The 20,275-nt window shown below is 38.7% G+C and overlaps 1 protein-coding gene across 1 annotated transcript in view; it reads right to left on the bottom strand.

Annotated features, from left to right (window-relative positions):
* LOC136829536 (dnaJ homolog subfamily A member 2-like) overlaps positions 1 to 20,275 on the bottom strand; it is a 60,530-nt gene that overhangs the window by 11,993 nt on the left and 28,262 nt on the right. Inside the window, 4 exon segments of the mRNA XM_067088373.1 lie at positions 3,281 to 3,408; positions 3,597 to 3,756; positions 4,291 to 4,472; positions 19,475 to 19,608. Coding sequence (XP_066944474.1) covers positions 3,281 to 3,408; positions 3,597 to 3,756; positions 4,291 to 4,472; positions 19,475 to 19,608 — 604 coding nt within the window.

Genomic DNA, 20,275 nt, shown 5'->3' with positions numbered 1-20,275 from the left:
AAGCTAAAAGGTTTTGGAATGAGGTAAGAGGTGCCAGCAAACAAGAGTAGAGTACAAAAGGGCAGACTTCTGTGAAGCCATGACACTCTTCATGGTAATCAAGCAACAGCTCTCTTTTTCAGTACTCCCACTGACCAATCCAACAAGCTTATCACTTCGAAAATTCTAAAAATATTCTTCAAAAGATGGTTGAGCTCTGCAGGGGAGAACATCACCTTAGCGACGGCGAAGGCTGACCTCCGAGAGAAGTCGATAAGTCCCGAGAAGTCCCCTGGCAGGAGGCAGCCACTCCCAGAGAGGGAGCGTCCCATGTCATACAAAGAATACCTCCATGCACAAGACGGAAGGGAGGATAACTAAATGAAGACTTCCCCTGCTCTCTCTTCTCTGAGTGCCAACTGTCCAGCTCACTGAGAGCCTTCCTAGCGGAAGATGAGAGCACTGTCTTCGGCAGCCTGGAGGAGTCAGCAGGCTTGTCACCTATGATAAAAGTCAAAGACGGGGAGGCCGGGGCCGCAGGCAAGAAGAATCCCAGAAAGTTTTGCAGCAAGTACTTCAGTAAGGCTGCATAGGCCGACAGAGGAGAGCCCTGATCCACATCACCTTCTTCAACTTCTCCTTCCGATGAAACGGGATAGATACAACTCCTTAGGGGCCTGAGCAGAAGAAGGCTCTCTCTTACTAAGACTTCAGATGTCAGCCAGCTGTCGCTGAATCGGTGCCAGCGATGGTTCCACAGTATCAGCCGCGGGAATCGGAGGGCTAGCTGTCGCCAAGCATTTGGCATCTGGCACCAGAGACATCGAAGAATGTGCCAAGAGTTCCAAAGAAGGCAAAGTCCATCTGGGTGCTTGAACTCTTGGGTGCTGTAGGGTGCTCAGGCATAACTAGAGGCTCAGGTGCTACTGGGCACTCGGACGCTGCTAGAAGCTCGGCTGCTCTTGGGTGCCCGGGCGCTACTGGGTGCTTGCAAGAAGACAAGGAACATCTTTGTGGAGATGAATGCCTCGGTTCCAGCACAGGACATTCTGGAAAAAAGCATTCTGGAGAATCCCAGAAACTACACGAAGGCTGCTGCAGGGGCTCTGTGAATCTCTTGTAAGGCACTGGAGGGGAGCGGACTGTATCCACCGCAGGCCTTTTCAGAGGCCATGATTCATCACTGAAGCACTACTGGCACCTCTTCTTAGGGCTGGAAGTCTCAGAACTCAAGGACAGCCTACTTACTTCCGTCTGGATGCCTTTCCAATGGCCATCCTTTGTCGTGACCTGGGATTCTGCAACAGGTCCAACTGAGGAGGCGACTGCACTTGGGCAGACCCCACCGACCTCCCTTCGGCCTCCGATATGACTATTCCCATGTGTAGGGGAGTAAGCCAGTAACCTTTGCCTAGGAGCATCAGTGGGATGAGCAGCTGCCTCCTTCACTGACATTTCATTAACACTTTTTCTTTCCACTTTGTCCATAAGGACGAGCACAGAAGTCCCTAATTGGGTCACTGTAACCACTGCCCAATTTGGCATCAAAATTACGCACAATCTTCAACTCGAGCCTGGCAAGGGGGTTCGGTTCAAAAGCTAGGGAGCTGGGTAAAGGAGCAGGTTGAATCGTCAAAGGACTGGGAACAGGCGACACAGTGGGAGCAGGCATAGATAAAGCAGGAATATTATCATCAGCAGGCTTTGCAAAACTATGTACTGTCTTATTCTCAGCTCTAGCAGCCGCCTTACATTTTTCTATCCCTATCCAGTTTTGCTAAATGAGACCAAAAACTTTCCATTTTTTACCATTCCACTATGAACATTCGTCACAGGTTCGGTCAACTGAACACTCATCCTCTACATTCTGTACACATAGTGTGAGAGTTATACTTCGCTTTTGTAAGTCTTGTAGTTTCACTAAAGTCAAACATACCAAATCTAAAAAGTCAACAACAGGAGTCTTAATCAATGTCAAACTGAGGAAAAAATTATCTCACTAAGAGAACCTAACAAATACAAAGCCGTAGGCCACCAATACTTCTTCAGAAGAACAATCTCAAATGGAAACGCATCAAAAATCAAAATCTAAGCTGACCGCTCACAACTAGATTTTGACCCCTTACAACTAAACTTAAGTCGAGAGCCAGCAGAAAACTATTGAGCTCTGTTGAAGTTGTTCCTCTCTTACCCTGAAAGTGGGCGGGGTCTAGTCACCTACGCTGACACCAACGCTACTATGAATTTCAAAATTTTTAAGCTGCCAGCAAGTGAAACTTTAAGCAACGTAATTACTTGGTTTTTAAGCTGCTGGCGAGTGAAACTTTAAGCAATCTAACTACTTGGCAAGTTACATATATAAAATTAAAAGAACAATCAACAGCAAAAACCGATTGCATCTGCCGAACTCCTACCGAAATCAGCAACAGAAGCAGACTTGTGGCTACGGGTGTTTGTACCTATCATTTCCTTGGTGGGGTGGGGGGGGGGAGTAGATGGACAGAAGAAGGATATTTATAGAAAACCCAAGTTTTTTTTTCCAATCTGTCAAACTCCAGCTGGCACGGAAGTCAAAGCTATATAATGGAGAGGTAAGGTTAATTTCAAAAAATACTTTTTATTCCAACAGGTCACTGATTACTGATGTCATTTACTGATGGTGTGAAGAAGGGGTGCTACAAAATCCACTTCCCCAAAACTCCACTTTCAAGAAAGTCTTTGAATAAATATCATCTATTTATATTTGAAGGGTAGCCACTTGGAAGTTATCAATGAAAACTATCAAGTGACCACATTTTTTTAAAATGTCTTTAACCACTTCCTGTACTAGAGTATACAGTATTCACCAACAATGACCAATGCTTTTTTTTTTTAAATCATAATACAGTATCCTAAAATATCACAGCTTTAAAATATGCTTTGATCCATTGTCATTTTCTGTCTTTCCCCTCCCAATAACAAGCATTTAATGTGTCGTTTACTTTTATAAGGACTTCAGGTGTCAAATGTCTTAAATGCGTGTCAAAATTCTTAATTCTTGGTTAAAGAAGTTTGATTTTACCAAACTCCAGTTCATCTCATTTTATTACCAAGAAAAGTTGTCACAACTGTTATGGCTAAATGTGGTGGGGAAGGTTAATGTTCACAGGATTATTCTCCCCCGAACTAATTAGCCTCGAGTCCAATTTTGCATGCAGACACACCGTTTCTGACTACTCTTTTTTTTTTTTTATTGACATTTGTCATGTAGCTGCTGTCATATTTCTCTTTACATGATGAATATAAAAAACAAAAACCTTACCTTTAATTTTCCCTCAGTTGTGAAATAATTATCAGGGAATGCTATTTCAAAACGTATATACAGATCTCCCTTCTCATATGGGTTCTTATACATTGGCATACCTTCGCCAAGCACTCCACGCACACAACCTATAAATGAAAGATACGGAGTTACTATTCCTCATAACATTAACAAAATCTTATAAAAACTTAATATTGTACATTATAAAAACCACTGGTTACATATATATGTATTACTAATTCAAAACAATGACTACCATAACCTGGCAATTAGCTCCAAGTGGTCTCATAAAATATTATGTTCTCTTTGTACTTACCTGGTTCTAAAACAGATCCAGGAGGGTGTTTAATGCACAAATTCCTGCCATCTAAGTGCTTAACCACCATGCTAAACCCACACAAGGCCTCTGTTAATGATACTGTGTATTTCATTAGCAAGTCTGATCCATTACGTTGAAAGGTCTCATGAGGCTTTTCCTGTGAATAAAGTCATTACAAAATTACCAAAAAGTTCAAACAATTAGAGTATGCAAGTTCTACTATTATGTTAGCTTAAACACTTTCAATATTGCAAACAAGTCACCTTCTAAATAAATTTTGATGAATAACAAACATACTGCTCTTTCAAAATAAAAAAAAATAACAATAATCACTTACACAAGAAATTGCAAGAAAAATTTCTGTAATCTACACTCTGCACTTTTGTTAAATGTCACACGAACATGGAATGCTCATAATAGAAGTACATTACTCTTTGTATACATAAGCAATATAGGAATGGAAAAATATCAAGTTTTTTTTTTTATAGTACCTTAACATACCAATACAAGTAATAATTGAAATTTTATGGTGTCCTGTTTTCTGAAGTCATTAGAACTTGGTGTTAAAAGGGAGCCAACAAACTGCCATGTCAGCAGTCATACATGACAATTATACCCACCTTGTTATAATTTCTCAACAGCTCAACAGGAAAAACAATAATTTCCCCATACACAGAAACATACAAGTTACCTGCAAAACAATTATCACATCACCAGGCTCAACTCCTGGCATCTGATCTCCTTCACCCTGGAAGGTAATACGCTGCTCATCTCTCATTCCCTTGTCTACGTGCACTTCCAGTATCTTGGTTTGTTGTGTGACTTTGCGACCTAGGCATGACTGACAACGATCTCTTTCATTAATCACCTCACCTGCAGAGAAAGCCATAAAAAATTTAGGAACTCCAATGATAAAATCAGGAAACTGAATTTTGTCTTTTAACCACCTACAGGGTAGGTAAACACGACCTTAAACACAATGCCCTGAAAACTATCCAATATATAAAAATTACTCACATCTATGTACTGCTTTCTTTCTACCCTTACCAAGTCAAATTCATTACAGTATATGAATTAATTCCCTGCTGAACAGCACTTTGGCAACATGGAGAAAAACCCTCATCTCACACCCATCCTATATATAAAGTCAAAAAACCAGTAATTTTTTTATGGTGAATCCTTGTATACAACTATCCCTCAAAAGGCTCAATTTACTGACTGACCACTTAATGTCAGTTCATATGTACTTCAGGTCCAAGGGGTTTACACTAAAGATCTCAAGTCAACTAAGAGACCCACTATAACTTCCCAAACCAAAACAATAAAACCTAAATGGGTGCATCACGCATAAGGTGATATTATAAAATACCATATAGTAATAAATTAACCTTAAAATTGCTGTGGCATAAGAAATTAAACATTAGTGATATCCTACAACAGGTCTGCAGCATTTTTAAGCCACATCGATAGGACACTAACAATTATCCTATGCAGTAAACATAATTTTCTAATACATATTTACATGGTCGTAATAACATAAGTACATTTTTTGGGGGAATATACCCAGTTTCTACAAAACGCTGAAAAGATCACCAAAATTACTTTACCATAAGCAGACAAGTGCATCTCAAAATGTATACAAAACAATAGTATGGCCAGACAACTAGAGCATTATATCCACTGGGTAGCAATATCAAAATGTCTAATCCATATTCTCTTAATACAGTGGGCTCGTTATACAGTGGCTGGCTGAAAATCATGAATCTTACAGTAAATACGTGCCAGAGTAATAATATAAAAGCCATAAAAACCACTTCTTATATTTGTAATAAAATTTAAAGTATGTCATTCATTTAAAGTATGAATTCTAGTGGTTTTACTGACTTCATCTGTTTGTAACTGTTTGAAAATACACTTTGTAATCTGCTAGCAGTGCATTCTGTTGCCTACAAGAATGAACTCCTCTGCCCAACACAATATAAGCCTTTTATGTAAGAACATTCTTCAGCGTGAACTGAACTGGTTGTTAAAGCTTGGTAACAAGGCAATTAATTGGAATTGGTGATAGGTAGGTGAGTGGGAGAGAGTTCCAAACTAAACTGCAAAAAGCTAGTGTTCTTCCCTTCTGTATCAGGGACTCTGTGGGTGGTTGTGGCAGGATTATGAGAAATGGCTCTGGTTTGTATACCTAGGAAAAATTCAAATTACAATAAAAAGCTCTGGTCTGTACACCTGGCAAAGATAAATGTAGGAGACTTACTCTTTGTTCCCAGTCATGACAAGGAACAGTGTACCAATGGTTCCTGTAAACTATGTAACCCGGCATAAGGATGTGAAGTTGATAAGAAACTGAACCAGATCCAAGAACTACAACATTCTGAACAGAAATAGGATCACTAGATGTTAAGGCAGCTAAAATCTAGTGCAATTATAAACTGATGGTTCAGACCATAGCTTACTGCCACCGCTGACACCCCCACCCTACCTTGTTGAAAAGGAGAGCCAAAACCTCAACACAAGATGCTCAACCACGATGTCTATCAGCATCATGGTCAATCCAGCATGTACTCAAACTGGCTGCTGCCTTCCAGAGGAAGGAGAGTACCTTCGATGAGATGCTTTTAGTCGAAGAGTGTGAAAGACTACATAATCTGCTCAGCAAACATCAAAGGTCCAGAGAAAATGGTATCCTATGACTTGTGGGGAACATCCCCAGGGTAAAGTGGGGTGAATGCAGTCAGGCACCATCCAACTCTTACCCTCATTACCTGAAACCAAAGTCTCTCCAAAAGTCTTGGGAAGGGACGACAATTGTTGGCTTCATGAACTCTCACCCAGACTGGACGACAGTCCTCCCCACAAGACAAACTACCTGCCCCTTACCGACATCACAAAGCAAGAGAAAGGGTGTCCTTGGATATCAATTTTGTGCGCCTGCCACTCCTACAGTGGTGTACCAACCATTTGTACTAAGAGGTCTGGTTTCTACTGATATTACCAAAAGGCTTGCTCAGGCACAAACATATCTCATCAGGATCCTCACTGAAGGTCTCTAAGGGAGGTATCGAAAAGTTCTCAAATCTCTCATCAAAAACTGATGGATTCTGAGTTTTTTGCCACAAATCTGGGAATGAGAACAGGAAGGATTTCCAACCTTCCAAGGGCAAGTACACATTTGAAAGGCTGTGCAACTCATCAACACACTGCTGAGGCCATGGCTAGCAAAACAGTCTTGGGGATGAGATCTCAATCCCAGGCCTCCCCCAAAAGACTCACCAGGCACCTGTGTTAGGCTACAAAGGACAACAGTCATATCCTACTCTAGGAGCTGCAGCTTCGTTGGTGGGCAAGACTGTTCAAAGTTCCTCTTGAGCATGGACAACTCTTACTGAGCAAGAAAGATCCATGCCCTTCGGTCAGAAAACCTGGCTCAATGCAAAACAACAAGTTTTACATGCAGGAGCATGTCTCATTGAAGGGAAATGTGGTAGTTCATGACCTGCTACATAACAGTTCCAACCAGTGAGATCATGTCTGAAACACCATAAGAGAAGGTGATCCACTTCCCTAGTTCCTATTTGCTGAGGCTATCTCAAAACATACAGCTTACAGAGAGAGGATAATCTCTAGGTATTCCTACAGAAGCTCTAGCATATTGAGATACCAATCAACATTAAGCCAACATGGAGGTACCATAGTTTTCCAAGACCCAGTGAAAAACACTCAATTGATCACTTAAAAAATCACACTGAAATGATGAAAGCCATAGACATCCAGATTGTCCCAAGGGTGACTGAAGATGTCCTCCAAGTCAGTCCAGGGATCTGAATCAGGCGACCATGACAACAGGAGCAAACACTGTGATCATGGATGTTTCCCAAAGCTTAAAAGGCCTTTCTACCATGCACATAAAGGAGAGACCAATCTATCTCCACTAAAGGCGTCCGGCAGCTTAACTGGTATACCACAGCATTTCTTCTCGTCAGAATGTCAAAGCCTCAGAGTTCAACAGCATGGCAAAGTGCCTACTTGTCCATCTGCATCATGAACTGGCATAAGTGATGAAAGACCATCCCTACCCATCAATGCTGTCATACGTCACACATCAACGCTACAATTAAGGAATGATGAAGTTGGCTGTGTCACTCATTCCCAAGATGTTCATTTGCTGAAGAAGGTCACTCTCCATCCACAGATCTGAAGTGGAGAGATCCTGCAGGTGTTCACCTCATCCCTCTTTTGATGCACCCAAGAACCAATCTCTTGAGGTAAATTCAAAGGAACTCCCACTACAAGGATACCATCATCCAGCCAGCCACCAACCAAGGTCTTCCCTCAATACTTAGCTCAAGGGCACGAGGTGAGGAAGAGGTCTCTTGAGGCCAACCAATGCTGTTCAGTTGCCACTAAAGCATGCACTATTGGAGGTGCCAATGAGGCAAGAGCTTCTCTAAGGACAGCAGGTGACAAAGGACAACCTGCCAGAGCCAAGCTAGCTCATTAAACTTACCAGGAAACTCATTGCTGCTATGTCTATAGGCATTCTAGTATTTTGCCTATTACCTGAGCACAAAATCTGACTCTTATATCACAATCCGACAACACAAGGCAAGGAGGTAATCTCTCTTTCAGAGCAACTATGTCCCTTGCAATGGGGCTCAAGTTGACCCAAGGTGAACACTCATATGAACACCTGAGGGGCTGTTGCCAGTCCAAAGCATAGGGCTATGAACTGGTACAGTCCCTTTGCAGAAAACTGGAGGTACTTCTTGGAAACCAGATGGATGGGCATCTGATAATACACATACTCCAAAGTCACAAAAGGCATGTATAAACACCTCTTCTTAACCAAGTTCTTTACTTATCAACTACACTATGATTATTTTTTGCTACGCTATCTACCATTTTCATTGTGATTTATATTTAGGTAAATATCTTAACACGTTTCCTGCGACAGCCATAATGGCTGGAAAGCTGGTACTGCAACAGTAGTAAAACTGCTCTATCGTCAGTACCAACGGAGACAACAAGGGGAGAGGTTGTTCATGCTTGTCTCTCACAAGATAGACTTTGTTGAGGTAAGAAAAGCCGTGACCCACCAGTGGGTCCCATCGTATCTGAATGAAAATTTTATTACTGCAGTGCGATGGGACCCACCGGTGGGTCCCACTTGAATTTTTTTTTTTATTGTAGCTAACCACTCTGTATCTATGAGACCTGCTATCATGTAATAAATATTTATATATAATTTACGTATTTGAGGGTTTGGTTAGGGTTTCCTTTTCTGCCTTTTTTTTATTTATATGTAATTTATATATTTGAGGGTTTGGTAAGGGTTTCCTTTTCTGTCTTTTTTTTTCTTAGGCAGTGAATGACCTAATATGACCCATACTTTTGAATCTTTTCTAAATTTCTATAAATCAACCAGTAATTTTATATATTGTTTTACCTTCGTATCAAAACTTTACACAGCATATCATCTTTGCAGGTGTTACAATGTTGGCTTCCAACTTTTATGGAAGTAAAAAAAATCTGATAGAAATGAAAGCTCCAATTCTGAAGAAGAACTGTCTTCTGAAGAAGACACTTCTGATGATGAATATATTCATTCAGAAACGAAGCAGTTCATCAAGTGAAGAGTCTCTCCATGATGATTCTGAAAATCAAATCACTGAAGAAGAGCAAGAAAATGAGGAAGAAATTTTGAATGAAGACACAAGTCCACCAAATGCCGAGTGGATAAAAGTGACTAAGAAAGCTAGACAACATGGATTTACTGGGAAAGAAGAACTTTGTGTAACTGTGCATCCATCGTCTACAGATAACCAAATTTGGCCTATTGATGTTTACAAACAAATAATTACTGATATTATAAATCTAATTGTTCAGGAAACCAATCGATATGCTGAGCAGAAAATTTCTTCGGTTACTGTAACAAGAAGATCGAAATTACGGCAGTGGGTTCCTACAAATAACAAAGAAATTGAAAAGTTTATTGGACTTATCATTTACATGGGATTGGTTCCATTCCCTGGGATCCAATTATATTGGTCAAAAAGCATCCTTTATAAGAATGAAATTGTTCCAAAAACAATGAGTAGAGACCGCTTCCTCTTGCTCTTGCAAATGTTACATTTTTGCAACAATGAAGAACCTAATGTGGGAAGAGATTGGAAAATAAGAAAATTACTAGATATGATTTTGGTGCAGTATCAATCAATCTATAAATCAGGATCTGATGTTATAATTGATGAGAGTATGGTGCCTTTCAGAGGCCGTGTCATTTTCAGACAGTACATCCCTGGAAAGAGCCATAAGTATGGATGCAAACTGTTCAAACTTTGCACTCCTGATGGATACACTCTAAACATGGAGTTATATACTGGTGTAGGAGTAGCTACTCCACCTCTAAGAAAGACTGAATCTCTTGTAGTAAGACTCCTTGCAAATCATATGGATATGGGAGTAATTTTGTTTGCAGATAATTACTATATCTCCAGTTTCTTAGGAGAGTATCTTCTTCAGCGGAAGACTTACCTATGTGGCACAGTAAGAGTCAATAGAAAGTATCTTCCAAAGTCAGTTACAAAAGCAAAACTAGAGTGGTGAAATTAAAGCCTTAGAAAATAAGAATGGAGTGAAAGTATTCAATTGGAAAGATAAAAGATATGTTGTGACTCTATCAACAGTTCCAGAACATGATGCTACTCTAATCAACACAGGTAAAGTCACAAGGACTGGTTTACCTATCAAGAAACCTCAAAGTGTGTTAGACTATAGTAAGTGCAAGAAAGGAGTTGATTTATCAGATCAAATGTCATCATATTATTCACCTCTGAAGAAGTCAAGAAAATGGTACAGAAAAGTAGCATTAGAATTTATTGCTGGTACTTCTATAGTGAATGCTTGGGTACTTTACAATAAGTACTTTGCTGTCAAGAAAATGTCATTACGTGCATTCAAGGAAAATCAAGTATGAATATTTCAGGAAAATCTTCACATTGTCTCAAAGAAGCAGAAGGACAGAAAAGAAAAACAAGGAAACAATGCAGAGGCTGCTACGAAATGTTAGCAGCAAATGAAGGATCCAAAGTGGCCAAAATCAAGTCAAGAAAGGTTTCCACGTTGTGTGACTCATGTGATGGCACTCCATATCTATGTTTATCATGTTTCAATCTCAAACATAACTAGTGATATGATTTTTCATTAGCAAATGGAATGGAAAACTAATTTTCTAATATAATGAATGTCAGACAAATTTTCTTTGCAATTATTTCAATAAAACTTTGTTTTTTATTTTTTTTTTATAATTCAACCCTTTGATAGCAATACTGATCTACTAAAATAATAATTGCAATTAAAAATTTAAGTTTTTTTCATAAATAAAAAAATAAATTTTGTTCTATTGGGACCCACCGGTGGGTCACATTGCAGCAAATGAGAGAACAGTGTGACCCACTGGTGGGTCCCATCGCTAGAAACGTGTTAAATTGAATGTTAAGTGTAAAATAGAGGTTAGTTTAGATAAACTCTAAGAACTGATGTTGGCTGTAAGATATCTAGAAAATATTCAAATATTGTTACTTATCAGAAAGCCAGACACCCAAAAGTATCTGTTAAGAAGTTACTCTAGTTAATTCTGATGGAATCCAACACAGAATGAATCATTTCCATCTTGAACCAAGATTGTAGCATAAAATTTGCTCAATGGAGGAGGGTCAATGGCCAGTTTCCAATCCCTGTTGACTTCTCTGCCACCACAAAAGCGGACTCTAAAGGACCAGAACTACGCTGTGTGACTTCTGTGCATTCTCTTCCAGCATTGTACTCACCTTACCAACATGCAACAGCTTTCAAGGTCATGGCAGGTATGACAGAAAAGGTATTTGTGCTTGAAAGAGATGGCAGCAGACCTTGAAAAGTGGTCTGTAACAGTCCTGAAGGATAAAGACTGTGCAAGACTATGCTCCCTGTCATAGCTAATTTCCCAATGGCACGACAGGCGTCCCCTTAATCACAATAACAACCTTTAATATGCCTACCTTTCAAACTGGAGCCAACAAGCAAAAGGGGACTGGAAGGCTCCTACCCCTTTGTGAATAATAAGCTGGACTCCTTGTCAGTTTACAGAAGGTTCCATTTATAGTAGTCCCAATATTAGACAAAAGAAGGCTTACACATATCCCAAAGCTTGATCGCAGAGCCCTTCGACTTCCTGAAGGGCTTGAGACTACACAGTGGATAAAGGAGTCCAGCTATCTTAATGCCTCTTCATCACCTCATCTTTATACTTTGAAGAGAACAAAGCAGACCCAAAGACAGAATTTTTCCACAGAGCAAGTCTCCGATGCCAAAACATGTCTATTTAAAAAAGATCATGGACACATGGACTCTTTGAGAATATGTTAGCCCATCCATGTTTTTCCTCTAGACAACAACCACCTCCAGAACTTCACCATTTCATCTGCAGTAGAGATGACAGACGAGACACCCCACTGATGGCTCAATGAAGAAGCAAGTTCAACCAGAGGTCTAGCCACTATGCTGCCTGCAAGGAGGCCATGGAAACTGATTCCAGGTTCCCAACTCTGTAGTTGAAAAGTTAAGTTTGTCAATCTGCAGACTAAAAAGTCAACCTGAAGGGTAGTAGTCTTTGTATCCTCTGGCACAGAGAACCACTTCTAGCATGTTAACATGCTGGACAACAGAAAACCTTCTGAAATGCATAACAGTCTGTTAAGCTGATATACAGTGGCCAACCACTTTATCGTGCTTCACTTTTTCCATGCTTCACGTTGCCGCAGACTTCTTGCGGAACAAATCTTTCACTTTTATGTGGGAACTTTTACCAATTCGTGAATTTTTCTATGGACCATATCTCTAAAATTATCACTTATCACTGTGTACAGTAAATCCCCCATATTCGCAGGGGATGTGTTCCATAACCCCACCCCATAGTTAAAATCCGTGAATACTTGCTAACCCCCTCTAAAAATGCTTATAACTGGCTATTTTGAAAGTTCAAATACCAGATGTATACTTAAAGTATCATCCTACATCAAATATAGCTTAAATTATTATCCTATTACTGTATTAATCTTTGAAATTATATATTAATATCATTTCAAAGTCATCTTAAACATTAGTCCCTTAAAAATATATTCATACGTACTTCTAAGCCTTCCAGCCAAATCAGAGAGAGAGAGAGAGAGAGAGAGTTACCACTTCAACTAATATTCAACAAGGCTGGGCGGGGCAAAAGAAAAAGAGAGAGAGAGAGAGAGAGAGAGAGAGAGAGAGAGAGAGAGAGAGAGAGAGAGAGAATTGGGGGTGGGGTGGGGAATAACACCTTACGATATCAAAAGATTGAACATCTATCTTCACTTTACTGACATCAGGTCCATCCTGAATGGAGGGGGGGGAAAACCAGTTTCTCTCTTTGAGTTGCATATTATTTAATCTTTTTTTACTATTATTATTATTATATTATTAATCTCAATACTGTACTTGAAAATTATTATTATTATTATTATTATTATTATTATTATTATTACTATTATTATTATTATTATTATTATTATTATTATTATTATTATTAATCTTAATACTGTATTTGAAAATTAGTAAGTAATTTTTTCATCCTAAAAAATGTATTTTGTAATGAAAATATCAAAACATCCTAATTAGTGAACATTTCCCAGTGACAAAGTCCACAAATTGCCGAATTTTTTGCGAATAATTTATAGATACGTTCCAGAGAAAATTGCGCGAATCATGAGAACACAAATACCGGGGTTTACTGTATTCACTAATAACAAGCATTCCCCGGTTATGGGGGGTCTCGATTATTAGCGATCTGGTTTTACAGTGATTGTCTAGCGACGAAAATTGGCGATTTTCAGTGCCTATGTGCGCTGATTTCCACTTATTGGATCTTGGTGCCGATACATGATTATATATTAGTTTTATAAGTTAGTCATTATTTTATTTTTATTTTCTGTGTTAGTGCAATTGTGTGGACATTACAAAATGTATAAAAAGCACATGTTTAATTTTATAAGATGTTTTTATAGCAAAGCATTCTTTATGTTTAAAAAGTATGTTCTTCTTGTGACGACATAGGACGGAAATGGCGGGAGGGAGAAAAATGTAAACAAATGCGGGCGGGAGTGTTGAACAAATGGTGGCAGGGTAGAGAGAGCTCTCTGAAGGTTAGGTCGATAAAGTTGGGTTGTAAGTCTGTTCTGTGGTTTTTGTTGTCGTAAGCTGGATTGCATAGTGAAAGAAGAAAAACGTGAACAGGTGGGTGGATTGCACAACTGAATCATTTTCTGACAGGTTAGGCTAGGAAAACTTTTCAAGTGGTAGCAGAGCGTGGTCGGTTAAAGATGGACGGATCTGATGGTAAACTTGGGAGATGAAATAGAGAATAGACTGTCCGAGATTTAGCGGGACACAGGGCAATTATAAAGGATGGAGAGGACAAGTCAAAGACTGACTTGTGGTGTGTGGAGAAGTGAAATATCCGGGGATAAGTTAAGTTAAGTATACCTTAGTTTTACCAGACCACTGAGCTGATTAACAGCTCTCCTAGGGCTGGCCCGAAGGATTAGACTTATTTTACGTGGCTAAGAACCAATTGGGATAGAGATAAGAATGAGCTTAAAGGGGAAAGCTTTAAAAGTAACAGAAGGAATAGATAGAGATGAACTTAAGGATGAAGAGGGTTCAAAGATAATCCTATCCAAACTGGATGAAGTGTATCTAAAAGATACGTTAATGGAAAATTACAGTAAAACGAAAAACTATTTTAAAACAAAGATAGTCTAGTGAAAAGATAGAGTGTAGTAGAGCGCTAGGGAAAAGCATGCTTGAAGGGGAAGCAAAAGGTTTTCATGTACTAAAACAATGAAATCTCACAGAAGATCAAAAACAAATGGTATTAGCAGCTGGTGGTCAAGAAAAGTTGGAATATAAAACAGTGTCACAAATAATAAAAAGAATATTTGAGGAATTAGGGAATAAAGAGAAGGGGGAATGGTTGGGATCAGAAGGTTGTGCGAATTTTGGGAAAGGGTGGAAAAACCAAAGATATCGGGGAAAGGTGAATCGAGGTAGAGGTGGAAGAAATCCTTTAAATAGAGAAGGGAAAGTAACACTGTGTGCAACATGCAAATCAGAATGGCATTGGTCCAGAGATTGTCCTCACAATTTTCAAAATAAGAAATCAGAAACTGGACAAGGAGAAAAAGTTTATATGGGAGAAAGAAGTAAAATAGAAGAAGAACCTTGGAAGAGGTTGATGAAATTTTAGACACAGGATGTAAGTCAACAGTTTGTGGGGAATTGTGACTAGCACGCATTATCGTGGGTTTGAATCAGGAAGAGTTGAGGAGAATGAATGATATTAAGAGAGAGTCTAATAAAGTACTTAATTTCGGTGAGTCATCATACAAGTCGAAAGGAGTAATGGAAATACTGATGATATTGAAAAACGAAAAGTTTTATTTGCAGACAGAAATTTTGCAAGGTGATGTACCATGGTTAATAGGTAAGAAAACCATACGTAAAATGGGGATGACCATAAATTTAAGAGAATTGTGTTAAAATAGAAGTGTTAGGGGAAATGAAGATAAAGTTAAGGGAAGACAAACTGGGCCATTTAAGAATACCAATTTTGAGGAGGAAGGTAGAAGAAGAATTGTTATTGGAGGGTTGGAAGGAAAAAGAGTCTAAAGGAAATTAAAGGTGCAATGATGAAGTTACATCTACAATCTGGTCACGGAAGTGGAGATAAAATATGGAAGCTAACAGAAGCAGCACAGTGGAGTGATGTTCGAGAGAGAAGGAAAAAGAGGAAATAAAAAAGTTACTAACAGGCTTAATAGCAAGTTGTGAGGTATGTAAAAGATATAAAAGAAACCCAGCTAAACCAGTAGTGGGATTTTCTTGATGTAAGACATTCAGTGAAGTTGTAGCAAGGGATGTGGGAGAGATAGAAGAGAGAAGTTCTTGGTAATGGTAGATATGGCAACAAGGTATTGTCAGGCTTTTTGGATAAAAGAAAGAAACCAGAGACTATTATAAAGACACTTTTTGACGGGTGGTTTGCTACATTTGGGGCACCTTCTAAAATATCATCAGACAACGGGGGAGAATTTCAAAATGAAAAAGTAAGGAGGACGGCAGAAAGATGGAATATTAAAGTATTAGCCACAGCAACTGAATCTCCATGGAGCAATGGACTGTAAGAAAAGATGGTGGGCATAATCAAAGAAAGCTTAAGAAAGATGAAAGATGAGGAAGTGGATTGGTCCATAGCATTAAGATTTGTAGCGAGTGCTAGGAACTGCTTAATAAATAATGGTGGTTTCTCCCCTAACCAATTAGTATCTGGGAAAAACCGTTCTTTGCCTAATTTAATGGGAGAAGAAAGTTCAAGCAGAGAGAAAGGTATGGAAGAAAGCATAGTAAGGGATACACTGAATGCAATGCATAAGGCCAGAGAAGTGTTTATCAAAAATGAGTCTTGTAATAAAATAAGAATTGCTTTAAACATAAATGTCAGCGAACATAAATTTGAAGAAGCAGTAGTGGGAGACGAGGTATTCTATAAGAGAGAAAATGAAAATGAATGGAGAGGACCTGGTCAGGTAGTGGGAGTATCAGGTAAAACAGTAGTGGTTAAACATGGGGATTCTCTAAGAGAAGTAGCAAGAATACATGTTACTAGGATTCACAGCAAGAATACATGTTACTAGGATTAAAAGACTATCACCAGAAAAAGAGAAGATACCTAAAACAGACAAAACACACTGTGAAGGATGAATCCCTTGCATCAAAGGAAGGGAATATAGATGGGCAGGAAGAAAGATGATAATTGGCTGGAGAAGGAATGCAGATACAGAAGACATTATAGAAAGAGATTTGGCAGAGGAAACACTGGAAGATGAAGGGGAAACTGAGGTAACAGAAGAAAGTGAGGTAATAGAAGATGAGTTAATAGAAGAGATACCCAAATTCAGAATGGGAAATGGAGTTAGAACTATAAACAAAAATACAGGACAAGTAGAAGAGTGGACTATATTGAGTATTGCAAGAAAAAGATCAAGCAAATCTTGGGCTGATTCGTACAATGTTGAAGACTCACAGTCAGGTGACAAGGGATGGGTTAACTTAAAGAGATTAGAGTCATGTAGAAAAAATTGAAGATGAAGAAGAGGTTTTGCTAGGATTCGAAAATAGAAGTGTAATTGAAGCTAAAGAAAAAGAACTGCAAAGTTGGACAAAAAGCTATATCTACAACTTAAGTATATCTTAGTTTAACCAGACCACTGAGTTGATTAACAGCTCTCCTAGGGCTGGCCCGAAGGATTAGATTTACTTTACGTGGCTAAGAACCACCTGGTTACCTAGCAATGGGACCTACAGCTTACTGTGGAATCCGAACCACATTATGACAAGAAATGAATTTCTATCACCAGAAATAAATTCCTCTAATTCTTCACTGGCCGGTTGGAGAGTCAAATGCTGGGCCAACAGTGTGCTACCCGAGAGCTCTACCCACCCCCCAAGGAAGAAGTTGCTATATCTCACAAGATGGATAGTACCTGAAAAGGTAAAAGGGGGGGAAAGGATATGTAAAGCAAGACTGGTAGCTAGAGGTTTTGAAGAAGAAATGGCTGAATGGGAAAAAGATGCTCCTACATGCAATGCTGAAATTTTAAAATTTTGTTTGACACTAATAAAACTGAAAGACTGGAATTGTTACACGTTAGATGTAAAAACTGTGTATATACAAGGTGATGAAATACAACAAGAGATATATTTAAAACCACCCAGTGAAGATGGTTGGAGTGGATTATGGAAACTGAAGAAAACTGTTTATGGGCTCAAGGATGCAGCAAAGGCATGGTATTGCAAGGTGGTAAAAGTGGTGGAGTAGCTTAAAGGCGAGAGGAGTAGATTAGAACCTAATATATTCTTTCAGAGGAAAGACAATATACTGAACGGTATTTTATGTACACTTGCAGATGATTTTTGCTATGGAGGAAGTGAAGGATTTTTAAAAGAAACAATTGGGAAATTGAAAGGAAAACTGCAAGTAGGAGAACAAGAAAGTAAAAGTTTTAAGTATATAGGTAACAGTAGAGCATAAGGAAAATGGAATTTGTCTTAATCAGTGGCAGTATATAAATCCTACAAGAGAATCAGAAGCTAGAAGATTTACAGGTAATAGATAGTGGTCGGACAGTTGAATTGGGTATCACTACATACCATGCCAGAAATATCATTTGATGTTAGTGAATTAAGGAAAGCTTTTAACGATAGAACAATTCAAGATATGAGAAAGCTGATTAAAATAGTGAGAAAAACTAAGAGCATAATGGGAGAAGTGATAATAAGTGAGTTAGAAGAAGAAAAGATTTATTGGGAAGCCTATGCAGAAGCTTCATTCGGGAATACTGAAGATGGTCATACTCAATTAGGTTATGTGATATCACTGACAAATGGCAAGAGGAGAAGTCCCATATAGTGGAAATCCAGAAAATCCAGAAGAGTAGCAAAGTCCACCATTGAAGTAGAAGCTCTGAGTGTGGGGGAGGCCACAGAAGGATTGATATATTTCAAACATTTGTGGGAAGAGATAGTAAGAGGGAGAAAATTAGAAGCACTGGCAAAAACTGATAGTAAAACCCTAATGACTGCAATAAAATAAAGTACTGGGGTATGTAGTAAGATATTAAAAATTGATAATGCAGTAACAAGAGAAACAACAGCATCTGGAGAAATAAGTGAGGTGAGATGGATAAAAGGAAAGCATCAAATAGCTAATGTATTGACCAAAGCTGGAGTTTCAGGGGAAAGCATTAGAAATTACACAGGGAGAATAATGGAGATTAGAGGGGATTTAGATAAGACGAGGCTGGAGGGGAGGGAGAAGAAGATATGTGTGATTATATGTTAGTTTTATAAGTTAGACATTATTTTATTTTTACTTTCTGCGTTAGTAAAATGAAAGCAGGTTTAATTTTATAAGACGTTTTTATAGCAAAGCATTCTTTATGTTTAAAAAGTAAGTTCTTGTTGCGACGTCATAGGAAGTCACGTCATAGGACGGAAATGGCAGGAGAGAGAAAAATGTCAACAAATGAGGGCGGGAGTATTGAACAAATGGTGGCAGGGTAGAGAGACCTCTCTGAAGGTTAGGTCGATAAAGTTGGGTTGTAAGTCTGTTTTGTGGTTTTTGTTCTCGTAAGCTGGATTGCATAGTGAAAGAAGAACAACGTGAACAGGTGGGTGGATTGCATAACTGAATCATTTTCGGACGGGTTAGGCTAGGATAATTTTCAATTCATACCTAACAGAGGCGCCGATCTCCGGTTATCGGTGCCGAAAATCACTGTTGGAACAGAACCCCTGCCAACAAGTTGTTGGGGATTTGCCTGTACTGTATTTTTTCATTAAAAGGTATATGGTTTGTTGGAACAGTTTACCTGGGCAATGAACTGTTAAAATAGGCAGTTACAAGCATTTTAGGGGTGTAGGAGGGTAATGTAAGACATAATTAACTGAAATTTAAGTTAATGAAGAAAACTTATTCCAAACGCTAAAGTGAAAGCAAGGGAACTCATTTTTCTGCTAACAGCCCAATGACAAGAGAAGCATCAGAATTATAACTTACCATGTGGTCAAATACACACAAGCATAGTTTACTTTTCACTACGTTTTCTATGAACAAAATAAGAAGGGCTGCAAATAATGGGTTCTACATGATTCATGGGTTTGTGATGAAACACCTGCTCTTCCATTAACTTCTTGAATGTCATCTTTAACAACATGGTATAGTAAATTCACTTCTCACACTATCTTACCTTCTCCATAGCAATCCGGGCACCTGCTTTGCATCTGTTGAACCATACCAGGTCCAAGTTGAGTGACAGTGATTTTAATGCCCCGACCATTACATGTCCGGCAAGGCTGGAGAGCACCAGCTGGACCACCTTTTCTGTAGAGAGAGATTATGTAGATCAAATATCTTGGATACAGTACATTCTCTTGTAAAACTGCCAATAAATCAAGCATTATCTACAGTGTGTGAGAAATAATGTTCACTTCTTTTTCAAGAATACCGAATACTGCACATATGATTTTTGGCCATCCCATGGACAGCTCTCTTGTTCTTTTTCAGCTGACAAACAGATCTACAATAAACCCTAATAGTCCAATTCTAATAACATTCATGTGTGTGTCTACTCTACTAAAGAGTCCTCCTCCTCACCTCCCTCCATCTGTCACACCTCCAATGAATAAATTAATCAGTAACAATAAATTCATTAGTATTGTACTTAAATTTGCAAACAAAATGGAAACAAAATTGTCGGTCAACAGTAAGAAATAAGAAAAGACCATACTTCCCAGCATCATAAGATGTTCCAACCTCAAAGGTGTACCCCAATTTTGACTAGTAAAATTTAAAAAAAAGAAAGAAGAAAAACAGGGTGGCAACACTCACAAGCTCATTGCATCATTTTTGTTGCTGCATTGCACACTCTTGACTGTCTTGAAGTATTGAAGTTGCATGACTTTGGCTAATACAGCATAATTTATTATTGTAGTTTACATTCACTTACTTCAATTACATCAGCTTTTCCAAAATTGACATACCAATAAAT

This window comes from Macrobrachium rosenbergii, chromosome 44 (assembly GCF_040412425.1).
Source record: "Macrobrachium rosenbergii isolate ZJJX-2024 chromosome 44, ASM4041242v1, whole genome shotgun sequence".
NCBI classification, from domain to species: domain Eukaryota; kingdom Metazoa; phylum Arthropoda; class Malacostraca; order Decapoda; family Palaemonidae; genus Macrobrachium; species Macrobrachium rosenbergii.
Note: the sequence above shows the minus strand (reverse complement) of the source record. Positions and strands in the feature narration are given on the sequence as shown.